Source organism: Petaurus breviceps, unplaced genomic scaffold, assembly GCF_028583685.1.
Source record: "Petaurus breviceps papuanus isolate PSGF00001 unplaced genomic scaffold, PetGlider_PUasm1.0 118, whole genome shotgun sequence".
NCBI classification, from domain to species: domain Eukaryota; kingdom Metazoa; phylum Chordata; class Mammalia; order Diprotodontia; family Petauridae; genus Petaurus; species Petaurus breviceps.
In genome coordinates this window covers 15979270-16000730 of record NW_027185616.1, presented here as the reverse complement: position 1 = coordinate 16000730, position 21461 = coordinate 15979270, and the positions used below count along the sequence as shown (strand labels likewise).

The following is a 21461-nucleotide window of genomic DNA, read 5'->3' as shown; positions in this document are numbered from 1 at the left end:
GCAAACAGAGGTTGTGATTTGCCCTGTCATCTGCTTCAGGATTTGAACTGATTGCTTTGGTCACTAGACTACCTAGTTGTCCCTAACCCCTCTCTTTCTAAATGTTCTTCATGAGTTATGTCCAGAACTTCATTGTGTGGTGGTGAAGCTTTGGGAGCCTCTCCACGTGAACGCTCATCCTGATAGCCAGCATATTTCATGATCCCTATACACAAAACTTATCATAGCCTTTGAGAAGCCGTTGTGTTTGAAGATGCCCCGATCATAGCACATTTGGAATACTGAATTCTTCTACATTATTTTAAGATGGACATTTGATAACCCAAGGCAATACCAGGCAAACCTGGTGCCCCAACCCGTAGTTGCCTCCATCCACCTTACCTACTTTTCATATTACTGATTGTTACTGCATGATCCATCCTTATACAAAAGTTTGCTTTTACATCTTTATTTCTGAAAATATTTCTCCCAACCCAGTGAGCAAACAAAAAAGAGGAAATAAAGTATCATAAAACTTAGTAACAGTTTATACAGTGTTCCACAACCATAGTAGTCTCACACCTCTGCATATGTAGGCGATATTATTTTCTCATCGTTTTTCTAGGGCCAACTTTGGTCATAATAATTTTAAGGCATTTTTTTTGTTCTTTCCATTCATATTGTCACTGTCGTTGCATGTTTTCATTGTTGTGCTTACTTCATTCTAAATGCATTTATGTCACGATCTGCTCCGTAAGAGCACTAAATCTGAAGTCAGACAAGCTGGATTTAAACCCTAGTTCCAGTGATCACTCCTGAGGTGGCCATCAAAATGTATCACAGGACTGTGATATTTTAACTAATATTAAGTATCTGCCAGCTGCGTTCTCACCAAGTCACTAAGAAACGTTAATAGGGCCAAGTTGATTCTTGACGCACTCCACTAGAGACCTCTAGGTTGAGATCCATTCATTAATGAGAGTATTCTGTAAATCTTATCATTCAAACTATTCTGAGCGTATCCCTCTTAATATTTTCCACAAAAGTATTATGAAATCCACCTATATTGTCACCATCGGTTCCCTCTTTTACCAAGTTGCATATATGGCCAAGCTCAAGTATGCAGGGTTTCTATATAGTCCGCAGGGATTATATGACAAGCCATACCTCCCCATACCAATGTCTGTAAGGAAATTTCTGTAGGTAGGGTAGGTGCAGTTCTGCCCAGGTCCATAAGGAGGCAGCACTAGCTCATATCAATTTTGCAATAGCAAACAGGCAGATTCCAAAAAGGGAGGAAGACATTGCCCCTAAACAGAGATGTCCCTGCTTTTACTACTGCTTTCCCTTATTATATAAGGAACACCCCCTCCCCCACTACCTATGTCTATTGAAATTCCTCCCACCCAAATACTTCCTCCTTTCTTCCAGGAAACCCCCTCCCACCTCATTAATATAACTTGTTTGCCCTTTTCAAATGCTTATCATTATGACTCCCCCTTCCCCAAATCCACGATGTTGGAATTTAAGACTAGGAGGGACTAGTTTCATGCTGGATTCATGTAATCCAGTCCTGATATTTTACAAATAAGGAAACTGAGGTCCATTATAAGTATGTAACTTATCCAAAGTTACAAAGGCTTCCATATTCTAATGCCTGTTAACCTGTGAGTATTTTTTTGATCTATTAGGTCTAAAAAGTACAGGAGGAAGTCAAATATTTGTACTTTTATGGAAAGGAAGAATATGGCATACCAAATGCATTAATTAGATCAAGAATAAATTTCTAGCTCTTCCTAATACCTTTCTAAGCTTTCAGACTCTGAAAAGTCATTGAATGAGGTTATAATTGCCATTATTCACTTAGACAAGCTAATTAAAAATACTAGACAGTTTTCAAAGGGTTGGATTTACATTTTATTGTCATTTACAGTCAAATGTTATCTGGATACATACTTTTGTTACACTTGATCTTTTTTTGGAAATAGAAAAAAAAATTATAAGCTATATAATTTAAACAGCTGACAGTTGTTCACACTGTTCACAGGATCCACAATTACTTCAATTCATTAATGGTTGATTCAAGCTTTTCCTTATTGGCTCCAGAAAATTCACCCACCTGTTGAGGTAAAAATTTCCATTAAAACAAAATACTTTTTTCCCCCACCATTTGTCAATTTAGTAGACTATGATAACAGTTTTTGAATTTTTTGGACTTGGAACGAATTCTTTTAAAATAGTTATTTCCAAGTTCAAAAGGTGATATGGCATAAAGCACAAAACACTCTGGCTTTGGTGTTCTTAGTATTTAAAAGCTCGGGGTTTAAAAAAATCAGGGAAGCTGGGCAGAAAATACAACACTGCAGAACTTATTTTATGGAAACCAAACTCATCTCTGAGTCATCTCATGGGATTTTACTAATTCAGCAAGGAACCACTCATTTTCTGTGTTGGTCTAAGCCATCTTTTGTTACTCTTTTTCCCTTCACCCATTAGAAATTGGCAAATTTATAAAAGAGGTTCTTCTTGAAGATGAGATAACCTACTTTTTTTCCATTTTTGTAGAATTGAAATGTTGGCATACATTTCACTTCACACTCTGTAGCAACATCCTGCAAACAAAGAAAACTATTTTAGCCTTGAGTAAATTCAAGTCTAGAATCTCACTTAAACCCCAAATCCCAAACTTTTAATACTATCTCAGTACACAAAATTTATTATTTTCACCTTTAGGAACAAGTTTGCCACCTTGAATTAGATTATATATATATATATGGGATTGCCACCTATAATTCTAGAATTTAGCTAACCATCCTTGAATCCAGAAGAGTCACTTTTATGTAATTATAGTACATTAACATGACCTCTATTAAACCTTATGTGCCTTGGACTCGAGCATTTACTGGCTAGGTTTAATGTTTAGTATTTAGGAAAAAGAATTCTCCTTCCCTCGTAAAGTTTCCAATTTACCTTTTCTTGCTTGCTAAAGGAGAGCAATTATGTGACAAGAGTCCATGTGTAGACTTCAGAAGACCAGTAGCCACTGAAGGAAATACTAAACTTTCCTGCATTGTTCTTAAGCAGAAAATTATGGCAGTCAAGTTTTTTTTGTTTGTTTTTTAATTAAAAAGATGGGTCCATTTCACAATGGTCTAGCTAGAGGATGACAGGGTAAACTGATACACTCTTTGTTCCCTAATAGACTTAAGAGCTGAAAGGTATCTCAGAGATCATTTCTTCCAACTCCTTTATTTTTCCTGAGGGCAAGAAGAGAACTATTTTTGCATTTCTTAGTGTCCCCAGTATCTGGCACATAACAAGGCACTTAATAAAGGCCAAGAAACCAATGACACTGACTTCAACATGTTAAAAAGTGGCAGCTAGAACTTGAATCCAGGTTCTGTAACTTAAACCCAGCATCCTCTTGCCAACAGGACATGGAACAACCTTTCCCCGCTGTCCATCTCTTGTACTCTTCCTTATATATAGTAATAATCTTTCCTAGATTACACTGCTTCCCCCAGCCATTCTCCCTGACCCCCCTACAAATACACATATTGTGAAAGGAGGAACCTAACTTCTGCAGTCTCCCACTAACTTGTTTTCCTTGCTCTATGTGGGATATTAAATGGACTTTCTAATAGGCAATGCATGCAGCATCAACCTTACTCAGTAAAATGAAATACTTTAGAATAGCTTCTCAAGACAAACTACAAAAGGATTAAAGATGACTAATTTGCCCATGGGAGAGACAGAGAGACGTAGCTTTACAAAGCAATCCTCAGTGTATCCTGCCTTTAAATTTGTGCTTCCCACTCATGTCTACCAATACATTCCTGTCCTGCCCAGCTTTCTTCAATCACTTTAGACAAGGGGGAGGGCGAATAACTACCATCCAAGCCCAGTAAATTCCCTCTGAACTAGTTGATAAGTATTCTCAGAAATAATGGTAGAGCTTACTTAAAACCTAAACATGGACTTGTCAATGACAGAGTTAAGCTATCAAAGAAAAAAAGACTTTAAAAGAAGGAATTGTCCCTCTAACTACATCTTGCTGCATGCATGCTTTAAAACTAGAAATCAACAACCTTACAATTCTAAGTCCCTGCCTCTTGCTACAGAGAAGCAGTGAGTGGTATGGCAGAAAATCTCTTAAGAAAACCTGATGACCTAACATACAGAAGGTGCTTGATAAATATTTGCTAAATTGAATCAGGGAGAAATAAAAAGACCCGTGTCACAATAGCTTTTAGTTCAAGTTAAGTTGCCTGGGCACAAGTGATTAAAATACAGTGAAAAAAATGGAGGTCACAGGAGCTGAGGTCAATGAAATAAGTGGGAGAACATATCAAAAGGTGGGTCATTGTGAAGACTTTAAGACTATGGTCAACAAGGATGAACTGGGAGTCGAGAAAGACTGAGAAGTACATTGGAGGCTTAGATGATTGCAGAGAGCATATGAATGGGGTACTTCATATTATGAAATGAACTTCAAGGGAAAAAAATAACATATGACATATACAGATTTATCCTCTTTTCACCATGAATCATTGCACCGAGAAAAAGAGCAGCCAACAATTCAGAGAAAGAAAAGGGGCACGGAATCTTTAAGAGAAAAAAAAAACAGGTTTCATTTGTTAACGAGTGTTAAGACAGATGGAGATATTCTGAATAGGGCATATTCCAAAGGCAGAGTTGAAGGGATGAGCTCGGGAGAATAGAGGCTGGAAAGAGAGCAGGGGTGAAGATGGAATAAAGAAAAAATAATGTTGGGCAGTTTTTAGCATCTCTAATTTCTAATGGAGTTTTCTCTCCTAAAGGAACCTGTGGCATGTTTCCCTTGGAATTATTCAAATGGGGGTTTACTCTCCAGACCTGTCACTTAAAGAATGATGGGGATGTGATCTCTAAACTTGTATCCTCAACTACCAAAATGAGGACATTGATCTAGATGATCTCCAAAATGATCTTTCTAGTTGTTTATTCTGGTTAGCATTTTGGCAGAACCAAGAAAGTTCCCTGGTCATTTATAACTAGGTTAGAAATAAGTTGGGTGGGGCGGCTAGCTGGCACAGTGAATAGAGCACTGGCCCTGGAGTCAGGAGGACCTGAGTTCAAATATGACCTCAGACACTTAACACAAAAACTAGCCATGTGACCTTGGGCAAGTCACTTAACCCCAACTGCCCTCCAAAAAGCACAAAAAAAATTAACTTGGGATAAAATCCCCATGTTCTCCTCACAGCTTTGCATTTTATAGTTTTATCAGGCAGCTAAGTATTTGAGCAGATAGAGTACTAGACTTGAAATCAAGATTAAATTCAAATTTTACCACAAATGCTTACTAGTTGTATACATAAAATGATGTATAAATATTAGCTTATTATTTTATTCTAGTTCTCTTAATAAAGTGCTTTTTGTAAAATCCAAATCTTATATGAACTAAGAAGTTTTTTTTTTAAAGCTACACCTACATCTTGGCCAGGAGAATGTGAAGATGAAGCAGCTGTCATTTTACGGAAAAAGCATTAGGAGTCAAACATCATCTTTCTCAGCTAGCTACTTAGCCTAGTCACATCCCATACTTGAGCGACTGTTTGTATTGTCAAATTTCTTCTAGTTGCTTTCTGGATCAGCCAACATTCTAATCTTTTTGATTCTGTCATCCATCATATTATGATCCCTCCTAGCTTTGTGTCATTTGTATATCTGATAAACAACAAGTGTCACAAAAATTCTCCAAACAAAATTAAATTTTAATTTGCTTCAAATAAAAAAAAAAATAGGTCACAGCAATTTGGGATGGGGAGAATGTTGTGAAATCAAAGGAATGACAGAGAATGTTCATTAATAAACAGAGGAGTCCTTGTTATAAAGGCTTACAAATCACTTTTTATGGTTCTTAGAGACTCCTTAATAGCTGGCTATTCACTGGTGTGTAGTTCAAGATGAGAAACTTAAAACCCGAAGTTCTTGTTACACTGGAGTTCTTGTTACACTGATGTTCCTTATAGGCCACTTTTTTATTACTATGGCCTGGGGACCCTCCCACTAAAAATATGCTTCATCGAAATTTCTAGTATGAAACTAGAGCAGGATTGCTTTGCCAAACATCCCTTCTTGCCCCAAAAGGCCTTGGGATTTAATGAGAACCAGTTCAGCATAACCTAGCCAGGAGTGAATTTAGAGATCCATATTGACAGGTTAACTCTTGTGAATAGCTATGCTTATTCTTTCTTACTTTCCCAACTCTGCCTTCTCCCTGCAATGCATTTTTCCCATGTAATACAACACATACATTGGCATTGTTTGACAACATTACACCTATGTCAAGCTTTGTTTTTCCAAAACACTTAGCTGCATGTGTAAAATTAACAGTGGTACATTTGAACTAAAATAAATTAGGGGAAGCATCTGATGACAGACAATAATTTAATCTGAAAAAATATCAGTGTTTTTAGTAAACTACAAGCTCTGTATGTCAACAGGGTATATGCAGTCTCAGATCACATTAACATGAGCCAATCAATAAGCATTCATTTATCAAATGCCAGGCATTATACAAGGCAGTGGTAATAGAAAGACAAAAAAGAGACCTTAAGGAGCTTACATTGTACTTTAGTAAAGACACTGAGAAACTAGGAAGAATTCAGGACAACTACAATGGTTGGAAGGGTCTCAAGCTCACCCAGACAGGGTAGAGGAACTACGAATATCTTAAACTAGAAGTCCTCAAAGGAAGATTTATTCTGATTGACACAGAGGGCAGAACTAGGAACAATGGGTCAGAACTAAGGAAAAATGTTTTGCCCTTAGAATTATTACAGACTAGAATGGATTCCCTTGGAAGGCAGTGGGTTTTCCCTCTTTTTAAAGGTCCTTCACAAGAGGTTTCAGAACTACCTGTCAGGTATAGATTATACTGAAATTAAAATTGTGATTAGCTGAGATAATTAATATGCTTTCCCGTATGACTTCGTCTCACTCTTGTGGCTTTAAGGCACACTTGGAGCACACAGAGGGTGTAAGTACTATCAGCATAGCTCTAAATGAGATCTGCTGAAGAGATGGCATGCACAGAGAGAAGCATTAGCAGGTTACACTGGGAGTGCACTGAGGAAATACCAACTGTGGGCCATATTGCTGTTTTATACAAATCAATTTTAGGGGAAAGTCTAGTTATCCTAAAATAAAGCTCTTCAAACAGTGTAGTATAAAAGAATTCCAAGTGTTTTCTGAAGTCTGGCTCTGCTAATAACTGCTTGTATGAACTAGGATAAAGCATTTTACTTTAACTCTTATTTTCTTCCTCTACAAAATTAGGAGTATCAGCTCATTGCCAAGATAGGAAAGCTTTCCTTAACCATCAAGTCATCTGAGCCACCTACCATAAGGAAGCATGAGCATGTTGCAAGCATGCTCAAGGTCCAATCTTTCCCTAGTAGGGTGGGGAAGATGGGAGCACTTTTTCACTTCAAAGTACTAGTAATTAATTCTATTTCAGCTTGGGCGCTACAGCCTAGGAATGTGATCTTAAGTATTTGTCTTAAGAAAATTTCACTTATGCCTAGACTTTTTCATTTGTCCATCTATTATTTAGGTACAGAATTCAGAATTTAATGCCTTTCCTGTCACAAAATTTAACTTAAAATCTACATGCTGAATCTTCAACTTAAAAAAAAAAACTACTCAGTGGCATGCCTAGGTGTTTCTTTTAAAACAGGTTTAGCTAACATTTTTTTATCATTTGGAAATACTATTTAGTGAGGCATTTTTCATGTTTAAGCACTATATGTTTAAGTGTTTTATATGCAAAAAGCATTAACTTATATGCTCATATTCATGTGTTTGTCTTACCCAAGAAGATCAAATGAATTTCCCATGAATTTGTATTATAATTTTCCACTCAGTGCTTTGACAGTTTTTCAGTTCTAATGGTCAAGTAGAAAACCAGAAAGTATAACTGCTATAAATCAGTCATATGCATGTTTCCCAAAGTACCATAATCAAAAATGTTTATCATCCCTATTGCTTTTTTGGATGTCAAGATAATGAATTCTTAATTTTAAAAATTCCATTGGAGAACATAACACAATTGAGTGCTTAATAAATATTTGTTGGCTTGACTTCTTGAGTTTCTCAAAGGGCAGTCTACTCTTATGTCTGTACTGAAAAAGTTCTGATAAACAATATATAATTAAAATTATTTGGGTGACCTGTTATTGCTTTCAAAGAGAGACAGACTAAGCACACTGAAAAGAACACTAAATTTAAAGTTACAGAACCTGGGTTCAAATCTGTCACTTTGTGACCTTGGGCAAATCACTCTGGGCCCTGTGACACTTGAGGGGATTAGATTCTACAGCTCTGACACTATTTGTTCCTAACAGTCCTAAACATTCTCTAGTTTAGCCCAGTAGGGCATGCTACAGACAAGACTAGGAATATTTGCCTTCTAAAAGCATCTGCTTGGGGCGGCTAGATGGTGCAGTGAATAGAGCACCGGCCCTGGAGTCATGAGGACCTGAGTTCAAATTCGACCTCAGACACTTGACAACACACTTACTAGCTGTGTGACTTTGGGCAAGTCACAACCCCAACTGCCCTCCAAAAAGCAAAAAGAAAAAAAAAAGTAACAGGTATAAATACCTGATTTTATTAATTACTATGTATTTTTAACTAAAAGACTAGCTATAGTTTTAATATCACAGTCCACACAAACATAATTATTCTCCTATTACCATTAATTTGGAGAATAAGCAAGTCTATAGGTAGTGGTTATGCTCAGTTACCGTACCATATCCTTCAGCTACTTACTTACCTGACAGTCATCTACATCCACTTCTATGAATATCACATCCGGGTACTTTTCACCAAGTGACTGTTAAATGAAAATAGTAACAATGAAAATAATAACAGCAATAACAAAGAAGTACTCTTAGAATTAGCTAACTTTTAGATAAATAGTTAAGAAACAACTAAAATCTCAATAAAGTAGAGAATAAGTTAAACATTCTCCAGTAACCCAGTTAAGATTCATACTTGGTCCAAGTAACTAAAAATTTCCTTCAGATCAGTTTCTAACCAAAGGGGCAAAATGGACTGAATTCTAAATTATAGTAAGTTTCAAGTTTTAAAAGAAAGGTAATTTAGAAAAGTAGCCACAAATAAGATCAAGAGCTGTTTTCTAGGCCTTTAGAAGAGTCTGTAGCAGGAGGAAATTATATATTTTGACATTTATCATACACAGACATCAAAATCTTTTCTTCCCAACTTGTCTTTTTCCTAGCTACTTCTTTCCTATGCTGATCTATGTCAGCCATTTTATTTTAAAGGTCTCATTAAGAAACTTTAGGGAAAAAAAGACTTATTCAGTGGCAGCACAAACATACAGTTAATATTTCTCTTTTAAATAGAAAGTGCTCAATACTCACATGAAAGAAAGGCTTGATCATTTTGCATGGTCCACACCATGTGGCCGAGAAGTCAACCACTACTAATTTTGATCCAGCATCTTTCAATTCTGAGTCAAAGTTTTCCTATAGAAAAGGGAAAAAAAAATTTACCATTCTGTGTAAATAGGCAGTTTCCTTATGTATTCTATTTAGGAAGGATGAAAATCCAGATAAAGATCAACGTGAACATCAGTTTTTAGTCTTATGTAAATATAACCCACATTAATCTACAAATTAGAGCTCAGTAGGGACTATCACTACCACTAATAGTTGTGCAAACAGAATTTGGGAAGTGTGTGGGGGGGTTTCTCAGCTATGATTCCATGGGTGTACAGAACTCTCCACAAAATAGGAATAGTTCCATTAACCTTGCTCATGAACCATATCAGTTCTACTTAGTTCAGTTTCAGTAGGCCTCTTCTTCCCCAAAATCTCCAAAGGAAAAATAAATCAGACCTGCAGTGGGTCCCCTTTATGCTTTCTGCAGATAGTCTTCCCAGTATATATTTTACACTTCACGTGGAAGTTCATCAGGATCATCAGCTTTAAAAGTGAATGCCCAGACCAATCATTTTATCAGTCTTAGCCAACAACAATGCTTCTAAAAACAAATTCGTTTGTTACACTGTACTCCAAATGCTGTTTATCCAGTTGTGTTTCTTCATTGTACCCAAGTGTTTACACATAGTAGAGGCGTAATAAATTTAAACATCAACTGAAGTCACTTCAGGCTTCTGAAGTTATGTGTGATTACTAACTAGTATCATTACAGTATCACTTACTACATAATATGAACCTTCCAAAGGGAAAAAAGAGAATTCATCTACTAAGTTTTCTAGCACTGCTATTATACCACCCACAAAACGTTTAAACTGTAGATGTTTTAAAAGGCAACATTTAATATTTTATAGTAGAATAGATGCTGCAAATGAAGACCCACTGTTTCTCTTAACTTCTGACCCAATTCTAATTTTCTTTTAGATTAAAATTTTAATGACATAGATGCATTCTTACTTTATCCCAAGTTTCAGCCTTGACTAAACTATATTGGTGCAATACTGTTTCTGTATACTACTGTTTGGTTTTGGGTTTTTTTTTTTCCACACAGTATACTAACCTCTTAAGGAAGTATTTTCCTTTTAACAGGAATGAAGCTAAAGGTAATATTTTACCAAGAAGTCTCCCAATAACTAATCCTGTTAATTATTTACTGATGGTCTCTGACACTATAGTCATGGAAAGAAAATAACTAAAACTGAACATGAAGACTTCTTGGTCCTCAGTTTCTTCATTTGTAAAATATGGGGAACTGAACTAGAGGGCCTCTGAGATCCTGTCCAGCTCTAGATTTATGATCCATAGTACTGACTGATTCTGTAATCTAGTAAGATTTGTGGAAAATATATTTATTGTCTCCCTCCATTAGATTAGAAGCTTCTATAAAAAGGGCAAGCTGTTTTTGCCTTTATTTTCTCCCTAGCACTTAGCCCAGTGCCTAGCACATAGTAGATACTTAATAAATGTTGTTGACTAAAAGTTAAAAAAAAGTCTTTGAATGCAATTACCAAGGAAATAAAACACTCATAGTGGGAACTACCTACCATGCAATAATACCTCTCTCACTTTTGAGCACCTACTGGGAACACTCAGAAAAAAAAACTACACTGCATAGGCTTGAGAAAGTAGAAAGAATAGTTGATTTTCCTCATCTGAAAAGAAAGGTTTCATGCTGCAATACTGTGAGCCTTCTTCCTGTTTCTCTGTGTTGCGGTGGGCTATTTTGCCCCTACATTAAAAGACCCTGAACTGCCATGTTCTTGTATCTGCTGTTCAGTTTTTCTGGGCCCTCCCTTGCTTAAGCAAAGCTGTCACTTACCTGTGTCTTTGTCTTCCTTCTTTTCTATAACTTATTGTGGACTGGGAAACTACAGTCAAATTTATTGGCTGCAAGAAAGCCTTTCTCATTAATTTCTTGCTTCTCCACTGGTTCAATTCCTCATATTAAGCACCTACTTATTAATGTACGAGGCACTGAGTATACAAAGACAAAAACCTCAAGAAGCTTATTATTTTACTGGTGGATGCAATATATTCTGACCTAACAGCCAAGATTCTAGGTAAGAGAGGCGTTAATAAATATATCTAGTGGCCCTGGGTAATCCCCAAATCTAGGGATCCTGATCACCATGGTGATATGGCACTCTGTGTCTCCAGCAGAGTTCTCACAGTACCCAAATATCCTTATTTCCAACATTTACCTCCAACTCACATGTCCAACCTCCTTATTTTACATGTGAGGAAACCAAGGCCCAACTAGGTTAAAGTAACTTAGCCAAGGTCACACAGGTAGTAAAGTAAAGCAAAGGCAGGATCTGATCCTAGGTTCTGACTCTAAAGGAGAGTTTAAGCCAGGGTCTCTGAATTTTAAATAAGTATATGGATGTATATGAGTATGTGTGTATAAATACATATGTATGTATACACAACACAAAAATTTTATTTCAATATAATTGGTTTTCTCTGTTAATGCTATTTTATGCATTTACTATAATACTATTTTATGCATTAAAAAACATTCTGAGGAGTCCATTGGCTTCACCAGACAACCAAAGGGGTCCATGACCCAAAAAAGTTTAAGAACCTCAGAGCCAGTGTCTTTCTTCTGTCCTACAGAGGTAAGTAACCCCCTTCGAATTTTATCTCTAAGTGGTAGGAAATCTTGACTTATATTAACTGAGCCAACCACCTGTCTCTCCACAACTTCCTCATTTTATTGTCTGGAGCCAAGAAGCGGAAGTCTCATCTCAATATAGCAGAATTTAAATCCACATCATTGTCCTGATCCTTTCCTTTGTTAAATTTCAAACCTGTCTATGTATTTGTAAAATGTTACACTAAGAACTGAGCACTCTACTATATGTGGAGTGACCTAGACAGAATGCAACAATGTTTATTAGGCACCCAGTGTTTACAGAGAATTGTACTCTATGCAGTGGAGAAGTCAGAAAGTTTACATATGACACAATCCCCCACATAGTCCCACACAGTTTGGCATGATACTCAATATCATCCAAGTACACAAGGATACAAAACAACATTGTTACATGGGGTCTGAGGGGGAATGTCTTGATAGCATATGGAGTGGAAGTGGTCATGGAAGACTTCTGTGAAGGGATGACATTTGAATTTGGCTTGAGAGGACTTCAGAGGGTCAAAAGAAGGGAGAAAATTCCAAGGATATAAAACACAAGGGGAAATGCAAAGTCCACGTTCAAGGAGAATAGTTCAAACTTCCTTAAGTGTTCAGTAATTTGAAAGGGCATCTAGGTGGCACAATGGATGACACAATGGATATAGTTGCCAGGCCTGAATTCAAATCTGGCCTCAGATACTTGTGTCCCTGGGCAAGCCACCTGACCCTGTTTGCTTCAGTTTCCTCATCTATAAAATGAGCTGGAGAAGGAAATGGCAAACCATTCCAGTAAACCTCAAATAGCATCACAAAGAATCAGCCACAAATGAACACCAATGTGAGATAAGTGGAAAATAGAAGACTGAAAGCCTTGAATACCAGAAGAATTTGAATTTCTAAGCATTTTGAGCAAGAGGTCCTTGACCAAAATTATACATAGATAAAATTATTCCAGGAATTATCTCCTCCTTCATTTTAAATACTCTAACACAACTTAAGAGCATATTAGCTTTTTTGGCTTCCATGTCCCGAGTCATACTGAACTTTTTAATCCATAATCTACCACAAAATTCTAGTCTTTCTTAATAATTTTTTAGTCATACAGACCTTCTTCCTGTCTTGTACCTGTACAATTGATTTTTTTACACCTAATTGTAGGACTTTATATTTATTTTCTTATTATCTCAACTCACCATCCTAGCCTGTCAGATCTTTTTGAATCACTATTTTATTATCTAACCTGTTAGCTATTCTTCCAAGTTAATTAGTAATCTGAAATTGTGGTAGCATGATATTTCTAACCCCATCCAACAACACAAAGTATCAAGGACTGATTTCTAGGACACTCTAGAGACTTTCACTCAAGCTAACAGCAATGCTGGCTAACTCTACCATCTATCATTCTAGCCGGCATTTCAGAACTCAGTTGCCATCTTGCTGAAATCTAGAAATGTCTAAAGCTACCACTTAGCAGCCTATCAAAAAGGAAATGAAGCTTATAATTTTACTTTATTTCACATATACAAAGGCATTTGTTATTCAGAAGGTGTAAGGTGGAGGCAGAGCCTCACTTTATAGAAGAGGAAGCAGGGGCTCAGTGGTGAAATGACATATCTCACAAACTAGTAAGGGCCAAGGCCTGGCCTCCAAACCAGTCCACTACTCTTCAATACATGCGGCTTCTTTCTCAGGACACAATATCTCAGAGTAATTAAAATTCCTAAATAAGTATTTGTTTTACTTTGGCACTTTGTCCCCGACTTGTGCCCACCTCCCTACTCACACCGCTGTACCAGTCTTTCTGGCCCTCATTACCTTTAAAATAAACTGTTACATTAACTTCCTAACTAGGCCTCGATTCTCTAGGGAAAAAAAGTAGATTCCTATTTATCCATGAAAGTGATGAGGCAGGTGGGACAGTAGAAGGTCATCATATTTAGAGAGTGGGTTCAAATCTTGCCTCTGCTACAACCTGTTAACTAGGCCTCAATTACCTTGTCTGTAAAATGAGGGTGTTTGGACAAGGTCCCTCTCAATTTTAAATCTATGATCCAGCTCCAGTCACAGTTATAGTGTGGAGGTAACCCTGGGTTCTGAAAAGTCACACCAATATAACTCAAGTTCTGGAAGATTCTATCAACTTAGCAAGTCTTTCAGTTAACTGTTTGCCCAAAAACATCATAGTTAGGGTACAGAAAGTTACCACCAGCAGCTGGGTGGTGGAGTGAATAGAGCACCGGCCCTGCAATCAGGAAGACCTGAGTTCAAATCCAGCCTCAGTCACTTAACACTTACTAGCTGTGTGACCTTGGGCAAGTCACTTAACTCCAACTGCCCTGCCTTCCCCCCTCTTAAAAAAAAAAAAGACCAAAAATAAAATTTGCCCACCAGTGAACTGGTCACTCTAATGATATTTTTTTTTTGTCCACAGCTATCCATATAACAGATAAGACAGTAAGACAGACTGCAGTGCTGTGACTCCCACAGTAACTACAGTAGTAGTGGGAAAGGGGTAAAGCAGAAGAAGCACCTGGTTCTTAGGTTGTCAAACATTAGTGGTAGTACGGTACCCCTGATGTGTTCTTTGTCCAGTAAATTAACTGATACACAATTGAAGGGAATCGACTATATTCATATTAACATTCTGTCTATAAATCAAACCAAAAGTTTTTTTTTTTTTTAAGTTATGGCTAGATGGAAAAACAACTGTGAAGTTATCATTGAAGAGGCAAAGAAATCTATTGGCAGTTTGATATGTGTGCCCAAACACAACAAGAAACCATTTTCCATTTTCTGCCCTTCTATACTTACGGTTATGAAAGTAAACACTGCACTGTGAAGATAAGTGGTACTTATGCACCAATATCTGCAGCAGTTTATGAACAACTTGACAAGATCTTCAACCATATACCTTGATACTTAGTGTCTTTGATGTAAGGGTGGCTTAGGAGAAATGATCAAAAATATTCATTGGAAAATAATGATTCTTGATCATCAAATTGGTAAGACCAAAGGCTTATACAAGTCTCCGGTCTGTATGTCATGAACGGGAGACAGAAAATAGTAGGTGTGGAAAATACAACATCCCCTCCAAATGAAACTGAAACAGCTGGTTACTGACATGAAAATCTTTCACAATCAGTTATCTGCCTGTGGTCAGGTCATCAACAGGTTAGAGCCAAGACCAAATAAGAAAAATACTGAAGAAAAGACAGCAGATGCTATTCAGCCTCCTAAAAGGTCCAACCCAACCTCCTCAAAGAAGCTGTCAATGCTAAAACATGGGAATGGGACACAAGGTCATTGAATCTCACCATTTCTGAGGAGTATAAATGATGTAAAACTGTTACCAAAATGATGAAGCAGAAATATTCCCAGAAACTCCCTCACCACCCAAACTTTGTCTCCATATAGACTGAAAAAAAAAAAAACAACAATGAATCTGGAGAAAGAGTTATGTTTATGTCCAGATTCTCCTGTGTAGCATTTGTGAGGCTGCAAACAGGGCATTCTCTGGGCCTCAGTTTTACTACCCAATGTTAATGAAGTATATACATACCTCATTTTTATTACACTTAGCAAATTAACTGGGGGGTTTCTGGGGTTTTGTTTTTTACAGACTGAGATTTGTGGCAACTGTGCCTCAAGGCAGTCTACTGGTGCCATTTTTCCAACAGCTGGTACACATATCATGTCAGTCTCATATTTTGATAATTTTCACAATATTTCAAACCTTTTCATTATTGTTATATGTTATGGTGATCTGTGACTGATGTAACTTTTAATTGTCAAATTGCCACAAACCATTCCCATATAAAGACAGCAAATTTAATTGATAAATGTCATGTTACTACTGCTCCATGGACCAACCAACAGGCTGATGCTGTCTTTCTACTTGGGTCACCCTACACCCAGAGACACAAACAATATTGAAATTAGGCCAATCAATAACCCTACAAAGGTTGCTAAGTGTTCGGGTTAAAGGAAGAGTTATTCGATGGGACTTCATTGTTGTCTAGTTTTAAGAAATTGCCACAGCTAACCCAACCTTCAACAATCTCCCAGCCAGATCAATCAGCAGAAATCAACACCAAGGCAAAACCCTCTACCAGCAAAAAGATTACAACTCCTGAAAGGCTCAGATGAGGGTAAATATTTTTAAACAATGTTTTTGTTTTTTAAATGAAGGTAGGTACATTGTTTTTTAGACACAATGCTAATGCAAACCAAACAGACTACAGTATAGTATAAACGTAACTTTTATATTAAGTAGGAAACAAAAATTAGCATGATTTGCAATAAATTGGGATATTTGCAGTGGTCTAGAACTGTACCTGCAATGTTTTGAGGTATGCCTGTAGTTGAAACAGATCCTCTTGAAAATCCTTCAAGATCTAGTTATAAAGCCTATGATCAGTAATGGGTAACATCTATTTAGATTATAATCCAATTTGCAAAACATTACTGAGGAGGGGGATTTGCCTGAGAAAACAGCTCAAGGAGGATTTGAGGAAATAAACCTGCAAACACCCAGTTAATCCAGAACTTCCAGATTATCATTTCCAGCTTAAACTCAAAAGGCAATACACATCAATGGGTACTTAAAAATGAAACTGGAAAGATTAATACTATATGACCAAATATAAAATATACCCAAGGGAAGTTACTAGAAACATAATTTTAGTGGCATTTACAAGCTGATTTTTAAGATCTCAAAAAGAGAGAAAGATTTCCAAATAATAGGAAAGATAATTGACAGAACCAGTAAACGTCATTGGTAATATCAGTAAAGGTAACCAAAAAGGCAGAAGTAAACCATATTGTTTCTTTTCTTCTCTCAGTGAAACTTATTAGACTATTTAAGCATTTATATTTAGGGTATCTTTCATGAAAATGAGAAAGGAACAAAGTAGGGCTTTCAATTTTCTACATCAGACCACACACAAGACCAAAAGGCATACATGTATCCTTTACTAAAAAGCATTAACAAATTTAGTGCATCCTTAAAGAAAAGTTGTTTAAATAAAGTTGTCTCTGAGGGACATGTTTATTTCGTACAAGATTCCATGATGCATCTAATCAGAGACAACTTGGTTCACTTATACTGAGCATCAATATAAAAAAAAGCATCATACTAGGAGATATGTGATCAAAAGTTTACCACTGTCGTAATTTCCTAAACAAAATCCTGAATTGGGATTCTCTATAAACAATGACCTAGTCCAAATACTTTTGTTTGCAGATTATGTACTGAGAGCATGAAGCTCCAATCAGAGATAACTAGGTGGCCCAGCAGGATAGGGTCTTGGGCTTAGAGTCAAGACCCAAGTTTAAATCCTGCATCAGATACATATTAGCAGTGTGACCTTGAGCAAGTTACTTAACCTGTCTGCCCCAGTTTGCATATAAATGGGGGGGAATAAAATATTTAATTTTTTAAAAAGATACTGGAGTAGTTTGCTATTTCCTTCTTCAGCTCATTTTACAGTTAAGGGAACTGAGGCAAACAGGATTAAGTGATTTGCTATGGGTCACATAGCTACTAAGTGAGACCAGATTTGAACTCTGGAAGATGAATATTACAGGCTGGATCACAGCTGGACAATTGCAGAGGCCTTTCAAAGGTCCCAAAAGGCTTTTTTAAAAACATCATTCCCTTGGTATACGTGGCTATGACTAAGGGAAAAACACAACCTCAGAAGAATAAAAACTACAGGTGATCCAGGAGCAGTGGAAAGGTGAGGTGGGTGCAGTTAGGCCCTAGGATATAACGTTATAACTCATGTGCCATGAAGTGACTGACATACACTAGATCATCACAGGTATGCCTCTTCTGTTGTGTTGCTTGGAACCAGTTCATACAGGCTCAAGAAAGCGGCTTTTTTCTTTTTTAATTTTCAGTGTATTTTCATCTACTAAATCAACAAATACTACAACAGGGCTGGTTTGAAGGAGATGTTAATAATACAGGCTGCAGTTAAAATTGTCTTTACATGTAACTGGAAGAAAAATAAAATTTATTTTCTTAAAATGCTGATTATATGTAAAAGCCTGTTGTGGTTGCTCCATACGCCATTGGATATAAGGCAAAAACGTAGATTGTACTCTACCAATAGCCAAATATACAGATTTCTGGAGTACTGCACAAAATATTAGAAGAGAAAGAACATCAGGAGGATCTTCTAAAGAGCTGACAGACATTCAGGATGATGACAGGATTAGGTCACCTTTTACAAAGGTGGAAGATGTACCCATACAAAAAGTGACTTAGGACCTCTCCACTACCTACAGGATACAACAAAAACTCATCACATTTACTCAATCAAAGCTCTTCTAATTTTGTTCTATCCTATATTTCTAGCCTTATTTCATTGTATTCTCCTTCAATCACCGTACTTATGAGAAAATATCACTAGCTCTTCTCTATCTTTTATTTTCTCCTCCAACCTCCAGGCCTGGAATGCACTCCCTCCATGTGTCTGTCTAGTTGTTCTCAGACCCCCTTCTCCCTTTCCCTAGCTGAAAGTGATCTCTCCTTCAGATCTTAGAAGTCATTTTTCCTAGTGTTCTATTTCACTCTCGTTACCTAGTATCATGCTTGTCATATTTTATATTTCCCCTATTCAACTGGATGCTTTTTGGGCAAAAGCATTGTATTGTTTTCCCACTTGGTTCATAAGAAACCCTTAAACAAATACTTATGGAATTGAGTTAAATTCTCCCCTGCCTTTCATCGGTGACTATCCACTGTATTCAAGCAAAAGGCTCCATTTTGTCTGACCCAGTGACATTTGAAGTATTGTTCACATATTCTCCCCAAACACCCCAAAACATTTTTAATTAACGTCTATGGAACTGAACTGAATTAATAGAAAGGAAACAAATGTCACACTGTGATAGGCATCAGGAAACTTATATTGCCAAGAGATGGCGAGAGAATAACTGTCCTGAATGTCCTAACACCTTACAGGGTAAGGCAAGAAATGAGGGGGACCGAGGAAGCAGCAAACCAGTCAGGTGTTAAGTCCTCAGCCCCCTTCCTGTCTGCCCACTGGCTACAGAGGGCATGAGAAGGCCTGATGTCCGCATTCCTCTGGGCGCCGGCGAGGCCCTGGCGGCAGCCTCAGGAGGAGCCTGCCTTACCGGTGCCCCGCTCCCACGCCCTTGGCACCACCGCGTCCTAACTCGGGTTTACCCGGTCGCTCAAACCAGGGGAAGAAGGAAAATTCTCGATCGCATCCCCTGGGCCAGGGATAACCACACCTGCGCAAAAAGCAGGCACTGAGGGCGTGAGAAGGGGCGGACAAAGTGCTCCGGCGGCAGGACCCGAGGCCTCCGGGGCCAGGATCCGCCCTCGGGGGCGCCAGGGCCCGCCCAGACAGTCCCTCGCGGCTGGAGGCGGCCTAGGCCACATGGAAGTGACCACCACCCAGGCAGGCGGCGAGAGGGGGAGGGGAGGAGGGCCAAAGCAAGTCAACAGCCCCTCGGTGCCTGCCAGTCTGCGCTAAGCACTGGGCACGGTGCGCCCCCGGCCCCGGGGACTGCGGCTCTGCAGCGCGCCAGGTGGTGGGGGGGCCAGACCCGGGGAACACACGGCCCTAGGCGTTCCCGCCTTCCCTGCTGGGGGGCACCCCGACTTCTTACCTTGCTCTCGATCTGTTTCACCATCTTTTCCGACGGCTCGGGCGGCTCGAGAGGAGCGGGCGGCTCGGGAGGAGCGGGCGGCTCGGGAGGCCGGGGAGGAGCGGGCGGCTCGGGAGGCCGGGGAGGAGCGGGCGGCTCGAGAGGAGCGGGCGGCTCGGGAGGCCGGGGAGGAGCGGGCGGCTTGAGAAGAGCGGGCGGCTCGGGAGGCCGGAGAGGAGCGGGCGGCTTGGGAGGAGCGGGCGGCTCGGGAGGCCGGGGAGGAGCTGGAGGCGCGGACGCCTGGGGAAGCGCGGGTGGCAAGGGTGGCTCGGGAGAAGGGAGAGACGTGGGAGAAGCGGGAGGAAGCGGAGGCGCGGGCGGCGCCGGGGGCGGAGGCGAGCTGGTTTGGGCAGGTGGGTGGGGAGATGGGGATTTGGTCGATTTCTTTAAGAGTCCGACTAACTTGCGTCCCGGTGACTTGAGCTTGCTAGGTCCGGGTGACTTGGAAGCCGCAGCCTTTCCTGTGGGCGCTTCTTTCTGCGGGAGAGCAAGAAAGTAGCGGCGGCTCCGCCTCGAGGGCCTTTTATAACGTGGGCGGAGAAGATCCAAGGCTATGGCAGCCCGAGGAGGGAAAGGAAGGAAGGGAGGGAGGGAGGAAGGAGGCCTGCGCGCCTGGAGCTCCTCTTCCTGGAACGCCCTCCCCTCCCTCGCCGCCTGGGCTCGCGCCACGTTTCCCGGCTCCCGGGGCGGGCACCGCAGAGCCCCGCCCCTTCACCTTCTGGCTCGGTAGAGAATCGCCTGCTTAGCCCCGCCCAGCTCCTGATCGTCCTGCTGCCTCAAGGATCAGTTGGGGAGGAGTGGGAAAAGTTGGTTGGTCCATGCAAAACGAACAGATCGAGCCGTCAGAAATTTAATTATACTACGTGTAAAAAACATTTCGTGGAAAATACCGTCTGCCCCAGCAGCCCACCTGTCCCCTCGGTCGGTCCTGAAGGGGGAGGGGGGAAGAGGAAGAGGAGGAGGGCGGCGGGGGCCTTGGAAAAGGCTCCATGTCCTGGGATTGTGAGCGAGGTCGTGGGACTTAGGGCTGGAAGAGTCCCCTCCCCTGGGCCAGCTTCCTACCCCAAAAGAGCGCACGTTCGCAGGGGCACCCCCCCACCCCAGCTGCGGGGGAGGTGAAGAGAGGCGCGGCCAGAATTAAGGCGGGCGGGCGCCTGCCGTGGCTGGGGGCCCAATCTGATGCTCTAGATCCTGGGCTGGGCACCCGCGAGGGCGTGGAAAGGAGGCGGGCCTCGGGGATGGACAGAGCCCCTGCCTTGAGGCCACTCTGGGAGGAGACAGCCAAGCTTTTCATCTGGAGGGCCCGGCCTGGAGCCTGGGCCTCCGCCCCTCCGTGGGCGGGTGGGGGGAGGCGCTCTTACTTCATGGCCCTTGTGGTCTCCGGTCCCCGGAGCTCGGGAAAGCGAGCGCAAAATGCTGTGTAACGATGACCGGGAAGTCTCCGCGGGGGGCCCGCCCACCCCGCGGCCGCGCCCTCCGCCCCCCGCCTCCAGGAACTTGCCTTCTTTCTCTCCTTTTCCTTCCCTCCTTTTCTCCTTCTCATTTTCCTTTAAATCACTGCCGGTGACACCGCAGATTCGCCCTAGGTTGTGCCGCGGAGCAGCAAAGACCGCGGAAGGCTAAGGGCCGGCTCCGAGGCGGCCATGCTCCGA

The 21461-nt window shown here is 40.2% G+C and overlaps 1 protein-coding gene across 1 annotated transcript; it reads right to left on the bottom strand.

The window, feature by feature from the left end:
* Positions 1-1872: 1872 nt before the first annotated feature.
* Positions 1873-19936, bottom strand: TXN (thioredoxin). Its single transcript, XM_069086646.1, has 5 exons — positions 19771-19936; positions 9414-9518; positions 8801-8860; positions 2526-2591; positions 1873-2098 (listed from the first exon to the last, which is right to left on the bottom strand). The coding sequence occupies exons 1-5, from the start codon at positions 19792-19794 to the stop codon at positions 2036-2038; spliced, it is 318 nt and encodes a 105-aa protein (XP_068942747.1). The 5' UTR covers positions 19795-19936; the 3' UTR covers positions 1873-2035.
* Positions 19937-21461: the final 1525 nt, after the last annotated feature.

Excerpts from the sequence above, each read along its gene's own strand:
- TXN (XM_069086646.1), bottom strand. The coding sequence starts at position 19,794 with ATGGTGAAACAGATCGAGAGCAAG. Across the intron at positions 8,861-9,413 it reads TGATCAAGCCTTTCTTTCAT|TCACTTGGTGAAAAGTACCC; the intron begins GTGAGTATTGAG and ends TTCATTTAACAG. Across the intron at positions 2,099-2,525 it reads TCTACAAAAATGGAAAAAAA|GTGGGTGAATTTTCTGGAGC; the intron begins GTAGGTTATCTC and ends TTACCTCAACAG.